Here is a 21,388-nt window from a genome sequence, read left to right on the forward strand (position 1 = left end):
TGGCTCAAATTTTTAATTATTCTTTTTAGTTGCTTGATATCTTCAATTCTGTTTAAGCATAGCAATGTCTTTTTTTAAATAAAAAACTTTTAAATTCTGATCGCCAAATTATTTAAGGCAGGTATAGAAAAGGAAAGCATTCATTATACATTTTATATACAATAAACTAGATTACAACATTAAAACAAGTAACCAGGCAATGGCATTAAAGTCTCTCTTCTAAAACTGGATAATTGTAAATATTAAAAAAAAAAAAAAAAGACAAAGAAGACTGTAGTACTATTCAGGTACTAGAACAATCACAGATGTCTCTGGTATGCAGGGTATTGGGTTATTTCCCATTCAAAATTGTCATAAAATGTTACCTCATTAATCACAGATGCTCATTATTCCCCTACTTTAATCTTTACATTATGTACAGCAGTTTTTGTGGCACTGGCAACCCCAAGCATACCAACGTCTTTAGCAAAGGAATTAATGAAGAGGTTGAAAAGGACAGGAAGTATCTTGCAGTAAATCATTTGAGACCTTGTTCCAGGCTGATATTTATCTGAGTTAGTACTCTTTTCACTCATTTCATTCACTTACTCAGTTATGAATAACCACTTATAATTTTCCCCCAAAGATAAAAAGGAAATGAGTGTAGTCTGGAATAACTTAAATTTAGAAAAATCTACCTAACACTTAATTAAGGCTTCTTTTATAAAGTACTTATTTATGTACTCCTAACACCACTGGTCTTTAATGGTAACAATTTATTGCTAAGGAGACTGAAAATGTGTCTCTTTTCCAAAGAATTTACAGTACCTAGAAAATACCCTTCTGCACCTAATTTTAACAATAAAAAAACTTAAGCATCACAGTATTACCTTAAGACTCGATGTTTCAGAAAGTTTAGATCATCAAGTAAATGTTAAAAGTACACATATATACAATATAGTAATATCCATTTCACTGTACATTTTTTTAATGACTTCAAATTCCAATATATTAATTGGTTGGCCATAGAGAGTAATCTCATGCACATTAAGATAGGCTATTTTCACTTAAAGCACATTTTGTTTCTGTAAAATAGTATGTAAATTAAAGATTTACATATGAATAATTTATTATATTTAATAATATCATACCAGACTTAAAAATGGTTACTTACGAAAAAAATTCTGAGATGTTGTAAATTAAAATTATACTGGCTAGACAGTGAGAGAAAGAGACAGAACAGTTAACCTGTTAATAGCTGTGGACCAACTCTCACAAAAGACTGCTCACATTCTTGTATATCTGTTGGAATTTAGAATTAATTTCCAGGTAGCTATTTCTGCAATTACTCAAAAGAGAGAATAGCCAGGTGCTATAGAACCCCAGGAGCCTCAGCTTATTTACACATGAACTTTCCAATGTGCTACTGCCAATCCACAGGAGTGGGCACTTCTTCCTTGGGGACTCTGATGCCTGATGCACCTAAACCAGAACTAGCCCCTCTTCACCTTATCCCATCCCCTATAGCTAACATAAATCCTTTCAGAGTGGCTTAAATCTTTCTCCCCACTGCTTAATGTATAAAAATGCTTGCTAAACTCTAGGACAACAAACATGTCTTTCCTACCTAGCCACACTCAACCACTGAGCTACACTGGCGGGGCAACCCTTTCTTTTAAAAAGACTTTCAGCTGTAAAAATTAAATTTTTTTGTTTAACACAGCCTACCAAAAATTATAAGACTTTGTATAAACCCATATTTTCCTACACACTAGGAGCTCCAGTTTAAGTAAGGCAAAATCCCTCATTTACCTTCTGTAAGGTAAATTACCTTCTGTAAGTTTGTAATTAAAGAATTATGATTAGGCCCGGTAGGGCATGGCTCAGCGGTTGAGCATCGACCTAGGATCCAGGCGATCGGAGGTTCGCCTGGTCAGGGCACATGCCCGGGTTGTGGGCTAGCCGATCAACGACTCTCTCATCATTGATGTTTCTCTCTCTCTCTCCCCCTCCCTCTCCTTTCCTCTCTCTGAAATCAATAAAGATATATTAAAAAAAAAAAAAGAATTATGATTAGTTAAGAAATTGCTTTTTTAAATTTAATAACTTACTAGAAACACAGGATATATGCAAAGTTTAAGATGTTAGTCTCTGTCCATTTCTGAGAGCCCTAGGAAAATGTATTTTATTTTTTTTATTTCTACTTTTTTAAAGTATAGAGTTTATTTTTTAGAGTTTTAGGTTCACAGCAAAACTGAGCAGAAAGTATAGAGTTCCCATTATTTCCTGCCCTGTAACATGCAGTCTCTGTGACTATCAACGTCCCCACTATGTGCATACGTTATAACTGATGAACACTGACACATTATTATCATCAACAAAATCCAAAGGTTATATAAGCATTTATGGTTTTGACAAATGTACGATGATATGTATCTGCTATCACAAAGATACTCTGTGCTCCATCCATTCATATAGAAAGAAGGGGAACTTGGAGGAGACACAGAAGAGACAAAGGCTCCTAAACGGATTGGAGTCAGGGATGGACTGGAAGATGACCAAAAGAAAAGGGTGAATTAGATTACTTCATTCCTGAGAGGAGAAATCTGAGACACAATGGTCAACACCTTTAGAAAGCCTTTCAGAATGGTGGGTGACAGGATAGGATGATCAAATTTAGATTTGGAGGACAGAGATTTTTATCTGTTTAGTTCACTTTTAAATTCCCAGTGTCTGGCCCATAACAGGTGCTCAATAAACTAGTGTTGCATGAACGAGCAAGACATAACCTAAAAAGTAAGGAATTTAAGTTGAGTGTGATGAAGGAGTTCCCAAACAATCAGCCTCTGAAATTGATTACAAAATCCTACCTCTGGAGGAAATCAAGTTTCTGAAGGTGGGTAAATCAACACACATTTCTTTTTTTTCTTTTTTTAAAATATATCTTTATTGATTTCACAGAGAGGAACGGAGAGGGAGAGAGAGACAGACAGAAACATCAATGATGAGAGAGTCATTGGAGATTGAGCCCGCAGCCCGGGTATGTGCCCTGACTGGGAATCAAACCTCGATCTCCTGGGTCCTAGGTAGATGCTCAACTGCTGAGCCAAGGCCGGCCGGGCAACACACATTTCTTGAATGCTATAAGTGTGTGTGTGTGTTCAAAAGTGAGTAACAGTTTCTTACATATTATCCGATCTAGGAGAGCAGCACATGTACAGTTAGCTATAACAATAAAATGGCAAAGCTCAGAAACAAATAAATACTACAGCAGTGATTCCTCAGGCTCCCTGAGCATGAGGCTTTCCATGAGAGAAATGCACAGGCTCAGTCCTAAATCTTCTAAATCAGACTCTTCAGGGATGACTCTGGAATCCACTTTCTTCCCCGTCTTTTTTATTTTTATTTTTTAATTTTCAAACAGTTGACATCCAATATTATATTAGCTTCAAGTGTACAACATAGTGGTTAGACATTTATATAACTTATGAAGTGACCCTACATAGAAAATGTATTTTATTTTTAAAACTAATCTATACATCTCTGTACATGTACATGATACTTACCTGAGCCTCCTAAAAGCTAAAGATCTTGAGAGGTTACCTTGTGAAACAGTCCTATTTTGTAGATGAGAAATAAAAGCTCTGGCATGTTAACTGAATTTCCCAAGTTCCTATCTAGTTGTGGTAAAGCTGGGACAATAAACCAGGTCTCTTGAGCCTCAGTCTCTCGCTAAATATTATTCTCCTTTTTAGAGACAACTGAGGCCCTATTGGCAATGTAATCTAGAGCCCTTGCCTCCAAGGTGAAAATTTTCACTCAGGTCAGTTGAAACCACAACTTGCATCTGGTCAGTGAGGATCAATAACATTTTGCTTACTCTAATGCTTTCATGCCCTAAATGAAGTAATTAATTAAGTGTAGTTTTCTAGATCTTGTTCATTGTTTGAGGTATGTACAGATGCCCCTTTGGATGTCCTGCCTTGGGTTTCCTTTCTACTTCTCCTTATCCAGCTCAAAAATTCAGAGGTAATCAGGCATGTAATTAATTCAGTGGAGAACAACATGGAGCCAAATGGTGCAAGCAGTCTACCATAGCTTGTACAGGGTGAATGTAAGATTAAACAAGTCAAAATTGAATTGTTTCATAAAAGAACCTAATTTGATAAAAATATATATGCTAAAATGTATGATAAATGTAAATACAATGATGCAGAATGTAAAAGCAGCTTTAGTTTAGGAAGAAGTATGTAATAAAAAATTTCATTTTCTTCTGCTGCTCTCTTAAATTTTGTGACCTAGTTGGCAGTTCTGTTCTTCATAATGAAAATGGAGCTTTTAGAAATTAGAAGAATTATCTGAAGACACGGAGTGATGGTAAACTCCCTCTAGACTATCGATTCCTCATTCCATTCTCACATACTAATCCAGGTAGTCTTTACTTCCTAAAGATTTGTTTTCAAATGAACAGCTTCCTACTGTTGCCCATTCTGTTCCTAATAGCTCTTTTGTGAGAATCATCATGGAGTATTAGATCTTTCATTCTGAACACCTCATCTCCAGTGACGGCCATTGAGAGACTAAATGAAAATCTTTTATCTTTAGAAAAGATAAAAAATTTCTAGAAAACCCACCTGATAATAATAAAATAGGATAATATGGGATCCAGTTCCTCAACAAGAAAAAAGGTTCCACCATCTTTGGGGAGAGAGGGGGACGTCAAAGATATTTAATGTTGAACTTCAATTGGGCATCAAAACAAATTCTTCCTGTTTTAAAAATTACAAACAATGCTATAACACACTTATGTATACAGTATCTTAGTGAATGTCTGTAAATATACTGACACTGTAAATTCCTAACAGTGTATCAGAGAGTGTGTATGCTTTACGCTTTGATAGAGTACCAAATTGCGCTCCAGAAATTACAGCAATTTATATTACTATCAACAGTGCAGGTACTGTGCCAGTACTAGGTATCAAACTTTTGCATTATAATTTATCTGATAAATGAAAATAAAATATCATTTTAATTATCAATCACATTCCTTTAATTATGAGTAAACTTGACCATTGTTTGATATGTACCTTGACCATACATATTCCTGTGAGCTTCTTTGGACCTCCATAAAAATCTCTTCTCTGAACTTAGAATCAGAGCATAATAAAACATGCCTTGATTTTTCAAATTAGACAATATACATGAGGAACCACCAGGAAAAAGAAAAGCCAATTTGAATTAGGCTTCTACATTCCCTAGAAATGATTCTTTATAAACTTTCCCTCACAAGTTTACACTGAACATAAAATACCTTCTTCCACTCAAATACCAGCCTAAACAGTGTACTCTCCTTATCCTCAGACTTCAAACAATAACTACATTTTTCATTAAGAGCAAGTGAGAATTAAAGGACATATTCTAACCGTATTTCCTGGGCTTATACATTTCAAATTTTCCTATTTTGTCTTTCAAGCCCTTCCTCAAATGTTTCTTTTTTATGAGGCTTACAATTACTATCGCATTAAAAATGGCAGTCTACCCCTAGCACTTCCCTAATCTCCACTACCCACCTTTGTTATTTTTATAGCTCATCCTTCTCCAACAGATTCCACAGTTTATTAGGCTTATATTTGTTGTCATCTTCCCTAACTACAATGTTAGCTGCATGAGGGCAGAGAATATGTCTGTATTGTTCACTGATATTTTCCAAGCCTATCTCAAACTCTAAACCCTGATGCATAGCAGACTCAATAACTGTTCATTGAACAAATGATTTGTTTACATTCCCCTCTGCTCCAGAGAGAATACAATGGAACTGACATTTAATCATTTCTGGTATAAAATAAAATAATTTATGACAAATGTTGTTAAGCTTTAAGTTGGAGTTCTTGACCTTTTCCCCTCCATCAGTCTTTAGGGATACAATACATTCACATGAGTTCACTAATTTTGAGAGTGTACAGGCATTTTGAGCACTGAAGTAGGGAAACACTACAACTTGAAACAGTCTCTTGATGTAGTGTTGTATAATTCTCATTAAATCACTCTTCTACCTATTTCTTTTTAATGGAATTCAATTAAAAAGAAACCCTGCGATTACCAAATAATGTGGGTAGGCCTTTGCATTGTTCCCCTGGGATTTGACCTTTATGTGGCACTCTGAGCACTATAGAATGATGAGATTTAGGTCAAGCAGCAGTTTGAAGGTTTAGATGTGAGGGAAGTTTTATTTTATCTTTCAAAAAGTTCATTGTTTAATATAGTGACAACCTAATATAAATAACATTTATTCAAAAAGCATAGCATCTATATATGACCAAGTGACTACACATGAATGTTCTAAATTGCCACTGTAAATTCTGGGCACTTGTATAGAAAACAGAGGCAATGTTAGCATTGCCAAGAAACTGTCTGGAACATCTGTATTACATACATGACTTTAACATGTGTAGTGTTGCAGGGTTATTAAGAAAGAAAAAAGGGGATTACTAATCTTTAGAACTGGTCAACATCTGGGGATTTTATACTCTTATGTATTTAAAACATAGATATGCTCAACATTTACAGAGTAGGTTCTATAGTGTCCCACTTTTCTAAAACTCTCATTTCCTAGAATCAAATACATTTTCTCTTCTTGAGTGTTCCTTCAAAATGTCCATTCTGTAGTTTAGAATAAACTCTTCATAAAACATGTTGCAATTTCATACAAAGAGGTCGTAGTTGAACACCAATCTACAGTAGTTTGATATACCAGATAGTCTTAAGAATTCCAGATGTTGGAGCAAGTACCTCATTTCTGAACATTTTAAAGATTGTTTCAATGAGAGTATTTTAGTTCATCAGAGTTAACAATAGTTTGAGCAAGAAAGAGAGATGTGGGTAGGGAAGCAAGGGAACAGTTTAATCTATAATTATTTACTCAGGTACTAAGTATTTTTTTAAAGCAAACTTTTTCTTCTCATGAATTAATGCAATCAATGAGAAAATAAAATCAACTAAGAATGCTTAAAGAATGATGTACATTTCCCTCCTCCCTTCGGGCTGTCAATAATGGAGAAAAAGGAGTTAACTTCTGTTTTATAATCATTCTCCACCCCCTATCCTTTTAGGGCTCTCCTAAGAATTCTTTTCTTCTGATCACTCCATTTGAACTGGGCTAGCATTCTTAATAAAACATAGATATAAGTAAATTGATCTTTTTAACCTCAGAATAAGCAAAGATGTGCCAGGGTTTTAAAATCCAAGATATAGAACAAACAATGGGGGGGGGGGAGATACAGATCAGAGGCACAAATCTGTTAACAAAGTTAACAGCAAATTTCAGAGTGAAAAATCTGTTTGGATCTTAAGTTCAATGGCTCAACAGCAAACAATATTAATGTACACTAACTTTAGAAACTATAAAGAATCTTCTTTACTATAGCATTTATCTCTTAGAAATATCCATGCATCATTTATAAAACCAAGTCAAAAAAGCATGGCAAAATTAAGCTTTAGGCTGTTTTCTACTCAAGAATATGGATGAAATGTGAAAATGGTGGCTGTGTTGCATAAAGCTGGATCCTCCTATCCAGTTTTATCTCAGGGACCTGTTCTGCTGATCTGGAGACATGAACTTAGCACTGAGATATGTGCATACTGCTTTGCAATTCATAAAATTGCCAAGTCTTTGGGAAAAATACACTGAAAACAAGTAGCTCAGTAGTAATAACCTTTTTTTAATGTGAGAAATATTTCAAATAGCTCTAATCCATATTCTTCTGTTATGCATACCTACACCTTCAAATTTAACCCAAGCTTTCCCAAGCTGCAAAAGGCAAACCAAATTCTTATTCATTGAAGAAAACTTATTTTCTGGTAACTATTTAGCCTGACTGAGGATAACACTGACTCTGCACTGAAGCAGCCCATCATACAAGAGAGTCGGGACACTCCAGTATGATCTGAGCATTCCCACACAGCCAAAGAGCACTCTGTACTTTCTGCCCAAATAGCTATGGGTAAAATGAACGGCTAGGAAACATGTAACACAATTCTCAATTATTGCGACTTCACACAAGTCGGTCCAAAAATAGCAAATGCCACGGCTGAAATCTATTGCTGAAAAATGCTAAGTTTCAGCAGCTCAAAGCATTTCCTGTGTCTGTCTATTCAACCAGCCCCCACTTAAAGCTGTAGAATTATAGAATTAAGGGAGAGATTTAAAAAAAAGACAGATACACACACATACACAACATACGGTTTCCGAGGAGAGTGAGGGTTCCATGCTTGTGGAGGAGGAGGAGGAATATGCCAAATAACCCTCGGGTTTCTCCCAGATTTGAACATGCTGTACTGTGGCATGAGGTCAGCAGAGACTGACTCCAGTCCGTGAGGCTGAGTTCTGCCCTGACAAAGCAGTATCACTGTAATATGAAGCAGGAGGATCCAAGGCATGTTGGCCGCTGTACAGAGTGGCTGTTCTAGAAAGTAATGGCAATTCCAAAACAAGGGATCTCTGCTGTCACATGAGATAATCTTCAGCCCAGTTAAGCAATAAGCACCAAAAATACTTTGAATCCCAAACATAGGCAGCTCAAAATATTAAAAGTTAGGAAAGAATTTTTTTTCCCCTGAACGCATTTTTGTGTCTAGAGGAAATAAAAAATTTGAAGAACTTTTGGCTGATTTGTATCATAAATAATATACTAATTCTAATCTGAGATGAGACACAGTCCTCCAGACACTATAATCTAACTAAAGAACCCCAAACCTTCTTTGTGTCTTTACAATGGAATAGGGAGAGTATTCTGAAAAAATATTTTTGGTTAACAGATATATGCCAGAACTGAAGATATGGTAAGTACTCGCATTTCTCACATGTGCCCAAAAGGCAAAGGTTGCTACAAACCTAATACACATTATTGTTTCTCTTTAGGTCACCGAGAAAGTACACGAGTGTCCTACTAGAAATTCTTCCTTGAAATAAGGGAAAAACTAAAAAGGTCTTAAATAGGAAAAGGAGCCAGAACATGGAATTTCTGTCAAGAAAAACATAGGGCAATGTAGATAATCCTTGACATTTGTGGTTTCCCTTGCATTATGAAAGTTCGACTCCATACCAAAAGTGACCCAATCTTTTTTTTCCCTTAAATTTATTTTCTGTTGTTAATCCTCACCCAAGGATATTTTTTTCCAGTGATTTTTAGAGAGAGTGGAAGGGAGGGAGGAAGGGGAGAGAGAGAGAGAGATAAAGAGAGAGAAACATCTATGTGGGAAACACACTGATTGGTTGCCTCCCACACACGCCCTGATCAGGGCCAAGGATCAAACCTGCAACCCAGCTACATGCACTTGACTGGGAATTGAATCCATGACCCTTTGGTGTGCGGGCTAATGTTCTACCCACTGAGCCACACTGGTCAGGGCCCCAATCTTTTTAACAAATAAAATTTAGCCAGGTTACAGCAGTAAACACAGGACATGGAGATAAAACAAAAACTGCATGACAGCACAAACAGGAAGGTAAATTTGTAATAAGTTTTTCAATAGTTAAGTATTAGCAATTCTACTACTGACTCCTCTGCATCTGTAACTGGCAGGACATTTGTATCTACTTGGTAGCCTACCAGAATGCTATGCTATACCGTCATTCAGGACAGAAAAGACTGCAGCAGTAATTTTAGCACAGTGTTGTCTAATACTTTACTTATCCCTTATGCTAGTAGCATACTGTTAGGCAAAAACAAGTCTATGCAGTTGAATCATTGCAATGAAACTTCTCCTCCTTTAAAAAATGAAGGCTGGAATAAGTACTGATAATCATTCTTTTCAATTATGAGCACCCTTTCTGTCTTTTAACTTTCAAATATAAAAAATTTCAAATATACAGAAACCCCCCAGAAAGAATGCTATAATGAACACCCATATATCTACCACCTAGATTCAACAACTGTTAGCCTTCTACCATATTTGCTTCACCTTTTTACACACACATACACACACACCACCTAAAGTAAATTACGTATGATATTCCACACCAAAATATTCAGCATACATCTCCAAAATTTGAGGCCATTCTCCTAAATAACTGTGATACCATCATTATGTCTAAGTTTGCCTTAATTGCCTAGTATCATCTAATAACTAGTGATATTAAAAGGTTAAAAAAATGTACAAACCTCCAAATGATAGAGAATACAGTTTTAATAAATATTTTTTGAAAAATACATATAGGACATATGAACTACTCACAACAGTTCCACTGTTGCAAGGGTCTAAGCCCATAGGCTGGAAACCATAGGTCTATGATTCATATGTCTTAAGCAAAAAAACAAAACAAAACAAAACAAAAAACTCAGAACTATACTTCTTTCTCAAAAGAGTTTTAATTTTCACATTTGGCTCCTCAGTTCTAATGCTATACATTTCAAAAGGCACATCTCTGCTCAGGTGATATGTTCATTAGGAAAACTGAGGCCTGTAATGGACTTCTGTAATTATTATTACTCGATTTTGTTATGCCAGTTACTAATTAATAATCTACCTTACTTCCAAAAAAGAACTTGTAAAATGTATGTATGCATTTTTCATAAATTCAATGAAAATTATAATTCAAGTACAAAAAATATATTGGAGGACAGAGAGACATAACTGAATCAGAAACATAAACTAAGACTAGTTACTGCAATTGAATTATTTTCAATTTTCTGGAACCAAAGCAAAAATTGAAATACTTTGTACTTTTTCATTAGCTATTTAAAAAGTCTTAAGAATTTATTGGCACACTTAACTGGAGAAGAAATTTGCATGTGGATTTTTATATAACAAAATCTTAAAAAAAAAGTTTTTATTGATTTCAGAGAGAGGAAAGGGAGAGGGAGACAGACAGAAACATCAATGATGAGTGCCACTGATTTGCTGCCTCCTACACGTCTCATACTGGGGATTGAGCCTCCAACCTAGGTATGTGCCCCGACCAGGACTGGAACTTTTATCTCCTGGTTCATGGGTCGACGCCCAACTACTGAGCCACACCGGCTGGGCTAACAAATGAAATCTTTAACAATGATTTCTACAAAAGATGTAAAAACACTCTTCATAGATGATTCTTATATCCATCTATAGCAAAACTCAAGGGCTTATTATAAAATCATAGTTCAGTGAATGAGTTTCTACAAGAGCTAAATGAACACAGTTCAGGCCTGCAGCTTTCTGGTAATCTGATTTAATATTGAAAGAGCGCTGGGTTAGTCTAAGAGACAGAGGAGTAGCATATCCCTTAGTATATTGTTGCCAAATATCAAGGATCTGATCTGGGTTTTTGACAGAAGTTGGTCAGCACACACTACAAGGTTCAGGTCATTGGCGAGTGGTCTGGCAATCAGCTTATAATCTCTAGGTACTAACAGCCTAAAAATATTTTTTCCAATTCCAGTTTCCCTTCACACCAAATAGTTTCAATGCGCGTGTTCACAAGGGGTGAGAAGTCTGGCATCACCTTGTAGAAAGTAGTGAAAGGAAGATGCTGAAAACCTAGGCAGTCTAAGTTTATATTCCCCGCTCTTGAACACAACATAGGAGAGGGGTAAGCTAGATTCAAGATTCGTATGTTTGGTTTCCTCGTTTCTTATTCCCCACCATTTATTAAATACACATGTACACACATGTTCATGCAAAATTAGCACACAGCATTGCCTTTCTCTCAAATAATGTTTCTCAACTCAACTGTCCTTTCTTCTGAAAACCAGTTCTGCCATTTCCGAGAAGCAGGACAGTATAAACAAAAAAAGCTCAGGCCTTTATGACCTCTGAAACTCTTATTTCATCTTCAAGTGCTTCAAACTGCCTCACATAAAGCATGGGCTCAATATATAGGGTGGGGCAAAAATACGTTTACAGTTGTTCAAACGGAAAATAATACATTAATAAATAATCCAAGAATAAATTCTGCATTTCACATACAACTGTAAATCTACTTTTGCCCATCCTGTATATTAGTTACCTTTCCTATAAATATTTCCATCATGGATCTATTTTCATAGACACCAATCATCATGGATTTCTATGCAGAAACTGAAAGTTTACAAATCAGAATTAGAGCTCAAAGTTCTTTGCTTCCCTTGTGCCAGGTGACGACATCTCCAACAGCTAAACTCCATAAAAAAAGAAGCATGTCTACTGTTTGATAATCTAGCAGCAGCAGCAAGATAACAACTAAAGCTTGAACTTTATACCAGTCATTAAGAAGATAATGGCACAGGATAAATCAAGGAATAAAAATTGTTCTGCTCCTTTCTTGTACTCTTTTTTGTACTCTTTTTCTGCTCTATTGGTTTTATATTCCCAAATAATAATGTTTCTCAACTCGACCACAGAAAAGATGAGATGAAAAGGTTCTTCAAAGGATATAAATATGAGAATTAATTCTAAGAAGTGACTGCCTCATGGTTCAAGGCAAAGTCTACCCATCTCCACAAGCTGTAGTATTATTTTGCCTCTTGTACTTACCTCTGCTTTCCGTCTTGACTTCATTACCTCACTGGTGTTGTCTTCCCCCGTCCCCTGAACAAAATTTTCAAGATTCCAGCAGACACAAGGATAAACTATTATAAGACTGTGCTTCATAACATCTAGCTCTTTCTGGGACTCACAAGTTAATCAAGTGGGAAATACCTTTGACCTTAACGTATGACACTGTTCCACCTCACCTCTGAGATCACCAATCTCAGGACTCGTCAACCCTTTGGAACTACATCTTAAGCTTATTTAAGCTTATATATGTCTAATAATTTAAATATCATTGGTGCTACCCTATTCCCTCCCCAATCCCTCCTTCACACATTAGGATCTTTCAAGCCAAAGTCAAGGAAGGTGGTACAAAGAAATCATGCAGAAGTGGATTAGAATAACTGCTCTACTTGATACAACCACTAATCCCTATGTGAGCTAGAATTGCTTAGTAGGTCCGAGAGTAGACTGATACAAAGGTAAGGAGAAAGCAATGCCCTGATGAGTTGAGATGCCAAGCCAGAATGCTAAATTCATTCACTCATACACACATTCATTCATTCAAATATTTTGAATTTTTGGCATATGGAAGGCTAGTATGGTTGGAGAATACAAAGATGATTGTGTTGCTGAAAAGCTTCATGGAAACTAATGCCTAATGTGAGAAAATATAGCCTTTAAAGGATTTAGCATAATGCCTGGCACATAATAAGCAATTAACAAATGTTAGCCACTATTACCAAAAAATCAAACAGTAATTTAGATGACATAACAATGTTCATTAAACAATTCTTATGATAAATGCTTTTTAAAAACAGCTTTATTGAGATATAATTCACATTTCACATAGTTCACCTGTTTAAAAGTATACAATTCAATAGTTTTTAATACAGTCACAGAAATGTGCAACCACCACCACAATCAACATCGTCATTATCTCAAAAAGGAACCTTGTACCCCTTAGCCGTCACCCTCCTATTCCCCCATACCTTCCTGGCCCTAAGTAACCACTAATCTACAGACTTACCTATTTTGGATACTTCATATAAATGGAATCATATAACATGTGGTCTTTTGTGATTGGCTGTTTTCACTTAACATATTTTTAAGACTCTTTCTTGTAGCATGTATAAATACTCCATTTGCATGCTTTTTAAAAGTGAAGCCTTCTTTTGAAAAGCAATTAATCACTTCCTAATTTTAAAAATAAGTATTTCAGGTTGTTTAAGGTATATTATATTTATAAGAGTTGCGAGGACACAGCTCTCCCTCATAAACCAGTTTGAAAATACTTTATTACAAAATAGAAATATTAAAGTCTCCACATCCAAACTACTTCTGAAAATCAATTTTTTTAATGCCCACATATTTAGGTAAGGACTTTAATGTATCCATGAGTTTATTATAAAACAAAAGCTAGTTTAGTGAGAAGTGCCTGGTCAGAAAGAAATTATTTAAGCAACTCAATCTATGAACTTTCTTTCTATTTATCATAAATCCCACTGATTAGATGTTTCTCCCTCCTACTGAAATCTGCCATGAGAAACTTAGACCATCTATTCTTTTTTAGCTCATGAATAAGATTTGAGAACTAAATTGCAATGAAAAACATGGATCTGGTTTAAGATTTTACACTGGAGTTCCAAATGAAATTATTTATCCTATAGGAGAAAATATAACATTGCTATTTATTTAGTTCAAAGTATTTCTAGTCTCACTTTAGAAGAGCCAGGCAAGCAGGGTTTCTTCATCAGTAAAATAAGGGGTTGTATTATGTAATTTTTAAGGTCTCTTCCATCTCTAAGAGACTCTGACTTTCTCTTCAATCCTTTCGAAAAGTGGAATAAAGAACTGTACTATGAGTTGCCCGAGGCTAAAAGAGAAGCTTGTCAGCATGACTAGCGTTAGACTCCTGATTTATCCCTGTATTCACTGGGGACATAGAGATAAGTCAAACTCAGCTCTGACCTCATAGAGTTCACAGTCTAGTGGGGGAGGAAAGATAAGTGAACAGTAATGGATGTGACAGAGTTTTAGACACAGAGCCAGGATAAGGTAAGGGGTTAAGAGCTGGGAATTTTTTCCTTTCTTCTTTCAAGTCCTTCTTATTTGTCAAATCTGATTATTTCATAAAGCAATTTGGGTTAGACTTCATACGTTTATGTTCTTACACTAACATCTGGAAATGACATGAAGTTTTGTTTTTATTCTTGACCAGGGGTAAACATGAACCAACAATTAAACCACTTTTTTTTTTCTTATGGCACATAAGTTATACTGATTTTAAAAGGAGTAAAAATTACAAAATTTATTTTTTAAATGCTCTTCATTATTAATTACAAACTCTCCCTGGATCAGTAGCAATGAAGAATATTTTGACTACCTTTTCCTTTAGCAATTAAAGGTCTTTCTAAAGTGATAATTGCCAAAGGATTATTTTAGCCAACATACTCTTTTACCTTCTCATTTTATTATGTTCGTCATGAATTCAAATGGGCCTATCCTGCATTGCATTTTTAGTGCAAATGGAACTGTTATTTCCCTTATATTATATTATATTTCCCTCCAAAAGAGGAACATTCTTTCACTGACAAGCACACAATTTTGTCTGAGGTTGTAACTATTTGGGGCTACAAGGAATTCTGTAATTACCAGAATTCAGATCCAATTAAATGAAAAACCAAAAAATTAAAACTGTAGATGTATTTATTTAGGCATTAAGAACATAGGTTTGATACAATACGGCTGATCCTTGAACAGTATAGGATGGGTTAGGGGCACCAACCCCTCCCATGCAGTTAAAAATCCATGTATAACTTTTTGACTTCTCAAAAACTTAACTACTAATAGCCTGCTGCGAACTGGAAGCCTTACCAATAACATAAACAATTAACATATATTTTGTATATGTATTATATACTGTATTTTTACAACAAAGTAAGCTAGAGAAAAGAAAATGTTATTAAGAAAATCATAAGGAAGAGAAACTACATTTATAGGACTTATTGAAAAAAAAATCTGCAGTCCAGCCGGGCGTGGCTCAGCGGTTGAGCATCGACCTAGGATCCAGGCGATCCGGGTTCGATTCCCGGTCAGGGCACATGCCCAGGTTGCGGGCTCGATGCCCAATGACTCTCTCATCATTGGTATTTCTATCTCTCTCTCCCTCTGCTGCCCTCTCTCTGAAATCAATAAAGATATATAAAAAAATAAAATAAAATAAAAAATCTGCATAAGTGGACCTACCCAGTTCAAACCTGTGGTGTTCAAGGGTCAACTGTACTTTTAAACACTAACAAGCCCTAGTCAGTTTGGCTCAGTGGTTAGAGTGTCAGCCCAAGGACTGAAGGGTCCCGGGTTTGATTCCAGTCAAGGGCACAAACCTTGGTTGCAGGCTTGTTCCCTGACCTGGGTCAGGGTAGGTGTGGGAGGTAACCAATTGATATGTCTCTCTCACATCGATGTTTCTCTCTCTCCCTTCCACTCTATCTGAAAAGCAACGGAAAAAAAATCCTCAGGTGAGGATTTAAAAAAACACACACAAAAAACTATCAAAACACTCCTAGGTTACAGATTTTAATTTTAAAAATTCATCAATTTAGAGAATATAGAGTGAAAATTTTCCCACAGTCATAGGATACACTCTGAATTTGGGTTCTGGGATACTACATAATAAAATTCAATTTGCAAATGCAATTTGTACAATTGAAGAAAAAGGGGAAGTATAGTTAGGTTAAAACTGAAGTTAAATTTCTGGCCCTGGCTGGTGTGTTTCAGTGGTTGGACAGTCTCCAGTATGCCAAAAGGTAGTGGGTTCGATTCCCGGTCAAGGGCACGTACCTGCGTTGCAGGTTCGAACCTCAGCCCCAGTCAAGGAGCATGCAGGAGGCAACCAATTGATGTGTCTCTCTCACATAGATGTTTTTTTTCCTCTCCCTTTCCCTCCCTACCCCCCTTTTTCCCCTCTTCCTCCCTCCCTTCCACTCTCTCTAAAAAAATTAATAGGAAAAATATCCTCAGATGAGGATTAACAAAAAACAAACAAAAAAGTGTATATTAAGAATCTAGAAGATGAAAGTATAATAGAAGATAGAGTGAAGCTTACAGTCTAGTGGAAAACAATGACAATTCAAAATATTGAGACAGTGCCCTAGTGGGAGGCAGTTCAGGGTGCTAAGAGAACACAAAAATGGGGCAATAACTTAGGGCTGGTGTGTCAGAAAGTCTCTCTAGAGAAATGACTTCTAAGCTGAAACCCAAGGACATTCAGGAGTTTTTGTATGTTAGCTTGTTTGTTGGGGATGGATAGTGGGGAATGGGCAGCAAGAGGGTTAGGAAAAGGGAACAAGTGCAAAAATAGCTAGAGCATGACTCACTGAGGAACAAATAGTAATTTAGTGTGGGTGGTGGATAGAAATGGTGGGAAGGGTGAAAGATGAGGCTAAAGAGGGAAGCAGAGCCCAGGCCATAAAGGCTTTCTTCAGATCATGTTAGGGGAGTTTCAACTTTATCCTGAGGGAGCCAAAAAAGAATTTTCAGGAGAGAAAAGCCTTAATTAAATCAGTTTACTGGGTAGATAGATAGAGGGAATGATACAGGAGGCAAGGAGACCAGTTAGAACATTGCTAAAGGAATCCAGGTATGACACTGGGGGGGGGGGGGGAGACATGTGCAATCAAATACCTGCTATTTGAGAGATATTGAGGAAATAGAATTAATGACTTTTATTGGTGGGGTAGGATTATAAAAGGAAAAAGGAAAGAAACTGAAGATAATGCCTAGGCTTACGTCTTAAGCAACTGGGTAAATGGGGGTGACATTTAATAAGAAACACTGGGAAAAAGAAGGTTTAGGAAAAGAAAAGTGGGGGGAGAGATGAGTTCAGTTTTAACCATGTTAAATATTGGGCAGCTGTGATACATCCCAGAAGTGGGGAACTGGCTCTTTTTCTCATTTCCCATATTCAATCTATCACCAAATCTTGTCAAGTCCACCTTCAAAATATAGCACATTATCTGTCCATCTCTCCACTGTTAATCACCCTATTGCAAAACACCATTATGTTCCTCCATGGTCTCCATGTATTCATTTCTATTACCTAGTTTCCATACTATAGTCAGAGTGATCTTTTAAAAATACATAAATCAGATGTTAATCCTTAAAGTGCTTCCTATTGAATTTTAGAATTAAATGGAAGTCCTTACCATAGCCAAAAACTTCCTCCATGATATGCACCTTTATTTATATTTATCAACCACCTTACCTGCACTGGCCAAGTTCAGCCCTGCTTTTGGAACTTTTGGACTAGGGAACTATTCCCAATTCCCTTTATTCCCTTATCCTCCTTCAACACACAAGTCTCGTTCTTTGCCTTAAGATCTCATCTCAAGTATCACCTCAGAGAGTATTTTTCTAACCACTTTTATCATATTACCTTGATTTACTGTCTTTATAGCACTTACTACAATCTGTAATCTTGTTTATCTATTCCCTACACTATAAGCTCCATGAGAATTGAAACCTTGTTTATCTTTTCCATTGCTATATGCTGTATAAAACATACAGAGTTGATCTTCAATAAATGTTTACTGAATGAATTAACAAATAAGTAAATGAATAAAACTAATGGAACTGAAGCTCAGCTCAGAAGGAAAATCTCAGCTGGAGATATTGATTTGGGCTTCTTCCACATGTGAATAACAAATGATGCCAAGGAAACAGATATTACCCAGGGGAAGTATAGTGAGAGAATAAAAGGGCTTAAAACAGTGCCGAGAGGAACATCAACATTAAAAGGACGAGCAGAAGGGGGGCACCCAAAAAGGAAGGGCTAGTGAAAAAGGAGGAAAACCAGAAAATATTCCCAAAGTGCTGAATGCTATAGAAGAGCATTCTTTATTAGAAAAGAATGGCGTGGCTCAGCTGGTTGGGTGTCCTCCCATGCACCTGAAGGTTGCTGGTTCAATTCCCTGTTAGGGAGTATGCCCAAGTTTTGGGGTCGATCTCTGGTAGGAGATGTGCAGGAGGCAGCCAAATGATGTTCAGTTCTCACATCAATGTTGCCTTCTCTCTCTCTCTCTCTCTCTCTCACTTCCTCTCTCTCTAAAAATAAAAAAAATATATATTTTTAAAAAATTAGAAAGCTTAGCATTACGGAAAAGTATGTAGTCAAAGAAGTCAGATATATGTCCAACAAACATTTATTAAGTACCTACCAGTGCCAGGAACTATGTTAGGAGATGGGACATAAAATTAAACAAGAAAACAGATCAAACACTAATAACTGGTCAAAGATTATTACAATCTCCTTTAAGTATGCTATGAGCAAGTCTCAATCTGAATCTTAATTATCACAGCTGAGAGGATTAAATGAAATCTTATTTATCAAGTGCTGAGTACAATATCTGTAACACAATAGGCACCCAATAAATCACAGCTACTACTTCAAAATGATCTTCCCCTCACTGATGAAAAAAATGTACAAAAAATAACAGCAAGTTATAAAGCAATTTACAGTAATCTTCCTAGGTGAATCATTTAATTTTTAAAATCCGTATCTATTGTGAGAATACTAAAACAAGCAGAGGGACAAAATTTGTTATGGGGAAAGTACTGAAAGGTACCATCTCAAGGTTTGCCCCCCCAGATTCCAGTTTCGTTTCAGCATAGGCACACTTCAACAGACTCACTTCAGTGCAAAGCTCTTTATTTAGTTCTCCACCCCCAAATTTGACACAGAGAAAAGACCACATACCTGCTTCTCCCTCAAAACACAAGCTCCTTGGCTTATCTTATTCCAGAACAAGACTTCCTGACTTTTCTAAAACTAGACAGGTTAGAAGGAAAAGTACAGTACCACAGGCCAGTTACATCTCATTTTTTGTGTGCTTTTATTCTGTCAGATTATATTCTTTCGTTATCCCCATGAGTTAAGAGGTTTGCCTGTTTTAAAATAAAGAACAAAAGTAAATAGAGCTGAAAGAACATTGATTTGTCAGAAATGCTAAGCAAGAGAAAAATGCCAGAATATTTCTCACTTAAATTCCAGTTGGGAACATGAGACTGAAATAGCATTAACCAATAGGAACCTTTATTTTGCATGCCATGCAATCCAAACCCCAACCAAATGCCTCTTCCTACCAGCACACACTACTTTCCATTAATTTCCCTCTACTTAAGATGTTGTCTAAACCCTAACCATCAAGGCTCCAGTGATATCTTCTAGCTAAAGGAAAATTATTTTTCTTGCCTTTTTTTTGTTCTTCTCTAACAGACTAGCTAGTTCTTTTGTCTAGACCATGTGGGCAGCAGGCCAGTCACACATGCTTAGCAAGCTAAAAGTAAACAAGACACATTCTTTTAAGCTGAACTATTCTAAAAATGAACTATAACATTTAAATTTTTTAATATCCTTAGGTAAACAATCTATTTATTAGAATATATGAATAGATGAGGGACTATAATAAAAACTAACCAATTCAAAATTTAAACATGGAACAACGTTTTCATTTAATATTATGGCCAAAAGAACATAACTTGGAAAGCAGGAGACAGATATCCTAATCATTATTTTTATCACTATGCAATTGTGCTTGTGCCTTGGTTTATTCTTTGATGAAATAAGGCTAAAGATACTCTTCCCTTTTCTGCCTTCAATATAGGTTGAATTTCATAATATCTGATCTCCATGTAGTATATAGCATAATTGTCAGAAGTACACTACTTTCTCAAGGTAATATGCTCTATTAAAAAAAAAAAATTTGAACAGCCTAACACTATCCTAACAGGGTTTTGTTTTATAATTTGTGGATTTTTTTTTCTTCTGAAAATCTTGCATCAGACAACTGTTATCTTGATTTGGCAATTCATTTGGAATTCAATGACTTACAGCAGAAGCACAACATTCTCCATCATAATATACAAAGATTACCTAGTAGCAGTAAATCAACTAAGAGTGCTCATGTGCTCTCAGAAATGAATTAGTTGGCAGCAGAAATTAAACACCAAGATATAATTTCCAGCTTTAAACTTAAACTCCCTTGTCCAATTTTACTTCTAAGGAATCATTGCAAAATTAAAAGATCTCTTTATTTTATTATTTTATTTTAAATATATCTTTATTGATTTCAGAGAGAGGAAAGGAGAGGGAGACAGACAGAAACGTCAATGATGAGAGTCATTGATCGGCTGCAGCCCGCAACCCAGGCATGTGCCCTGACCGGGAATCGAACCCCGATAGCCTGGATCCTAGGTCGACGCTCAACCGCTGAGCCACGCCCGGCCGGGCGATCTCTTATATTATAACACTTATTTTTCCACATAGTCAAGGAAGTCTCTTAAGATAATTTTTTCCTAATAACAACCATAATATAAAACAATCTTCTGGGTCTTTAACAATCTTAATTTTTTTTCTCTTTCTCCAGTTTGAATTCTCATCACTTGTACTCACCATTTCATTAAAAATCTCTTTCCAATATCACATTATATTTTAAAGATGTAAAAAAGTATCATTTCTGGTACCTTTTTGGGGGAATAGGGGGGAATCAGGGACTTCTCCCTCCCCCATCCTAGCTTTACTGATATTAAAGAACCATCTACTTTGTAAGTTAATATCATGATAACTGTCCTCACATAATGGTGGGCAGGTAACTAAAAGTTACAAAAAGAACATACTGAAAGTGTTCCTGCTAAAGATTTGCCTCTCTGAATTCCTTTTAGATCTTAGCATATCAAGTGGCCTGAAGAACAGGAAATATTATAGAGTCATATCTTTTCAAGTAAAATGCCAATCACACCAACATTCTACATCTTAAACCAAGATAGAAAAATATGACGCCTTCTGTATAAGCACAATCAGAAGGTTTGGTTATTAAATAGTTTCAGTAGATCTAAGGACTATTTCTGGCTCCACTAATGATAC

General features: G+C 36.0%; 1 protein-coding gene across 3 annotated transcripts in view; it reads right to left on the reverse strand.

Moving 5' to 3' along the window:
- TMCC1 (transmembrane and coiled-coil domain family 1) overlaps positions 1-21,388 on the reverse strand; it is a 158,472-nt gene that overhangs the window by 43,282 nt on the left and 93,802 nt on the right. Inside the window, exon 1 of one of the 3 annotated variants that reach the window (XM_081160048.1) lies at positions 8,219-8,364. The exons of the other annotated variants lie outside the window; for them this stretch is intronic. Coding sequence (XP_081016174.1) covers positions 8,219-8,245 — 27 coding nt within the window. The 5' untranslated portion in view covers positions 8,246-8,364. Of the gene's footprint in view, positions 1-8,218; positions 8,365-21,388 lie in introns of those variants that run through there. 3 annotated transcript variants of the gene reach the window in all.

This window comes from Miniopterus schreibersii, assembly GCF_964146895.1.
Source record: "Miniopterus schreibersii genome assembly, chromosome: 15".
Classification (NCBI taxonomy): Eukaryota; Metazoa; Chordata; class Mammalia; order Chiroptera; family Miniopteridae; genus Miniopterus; species Miniopterus schreibersii.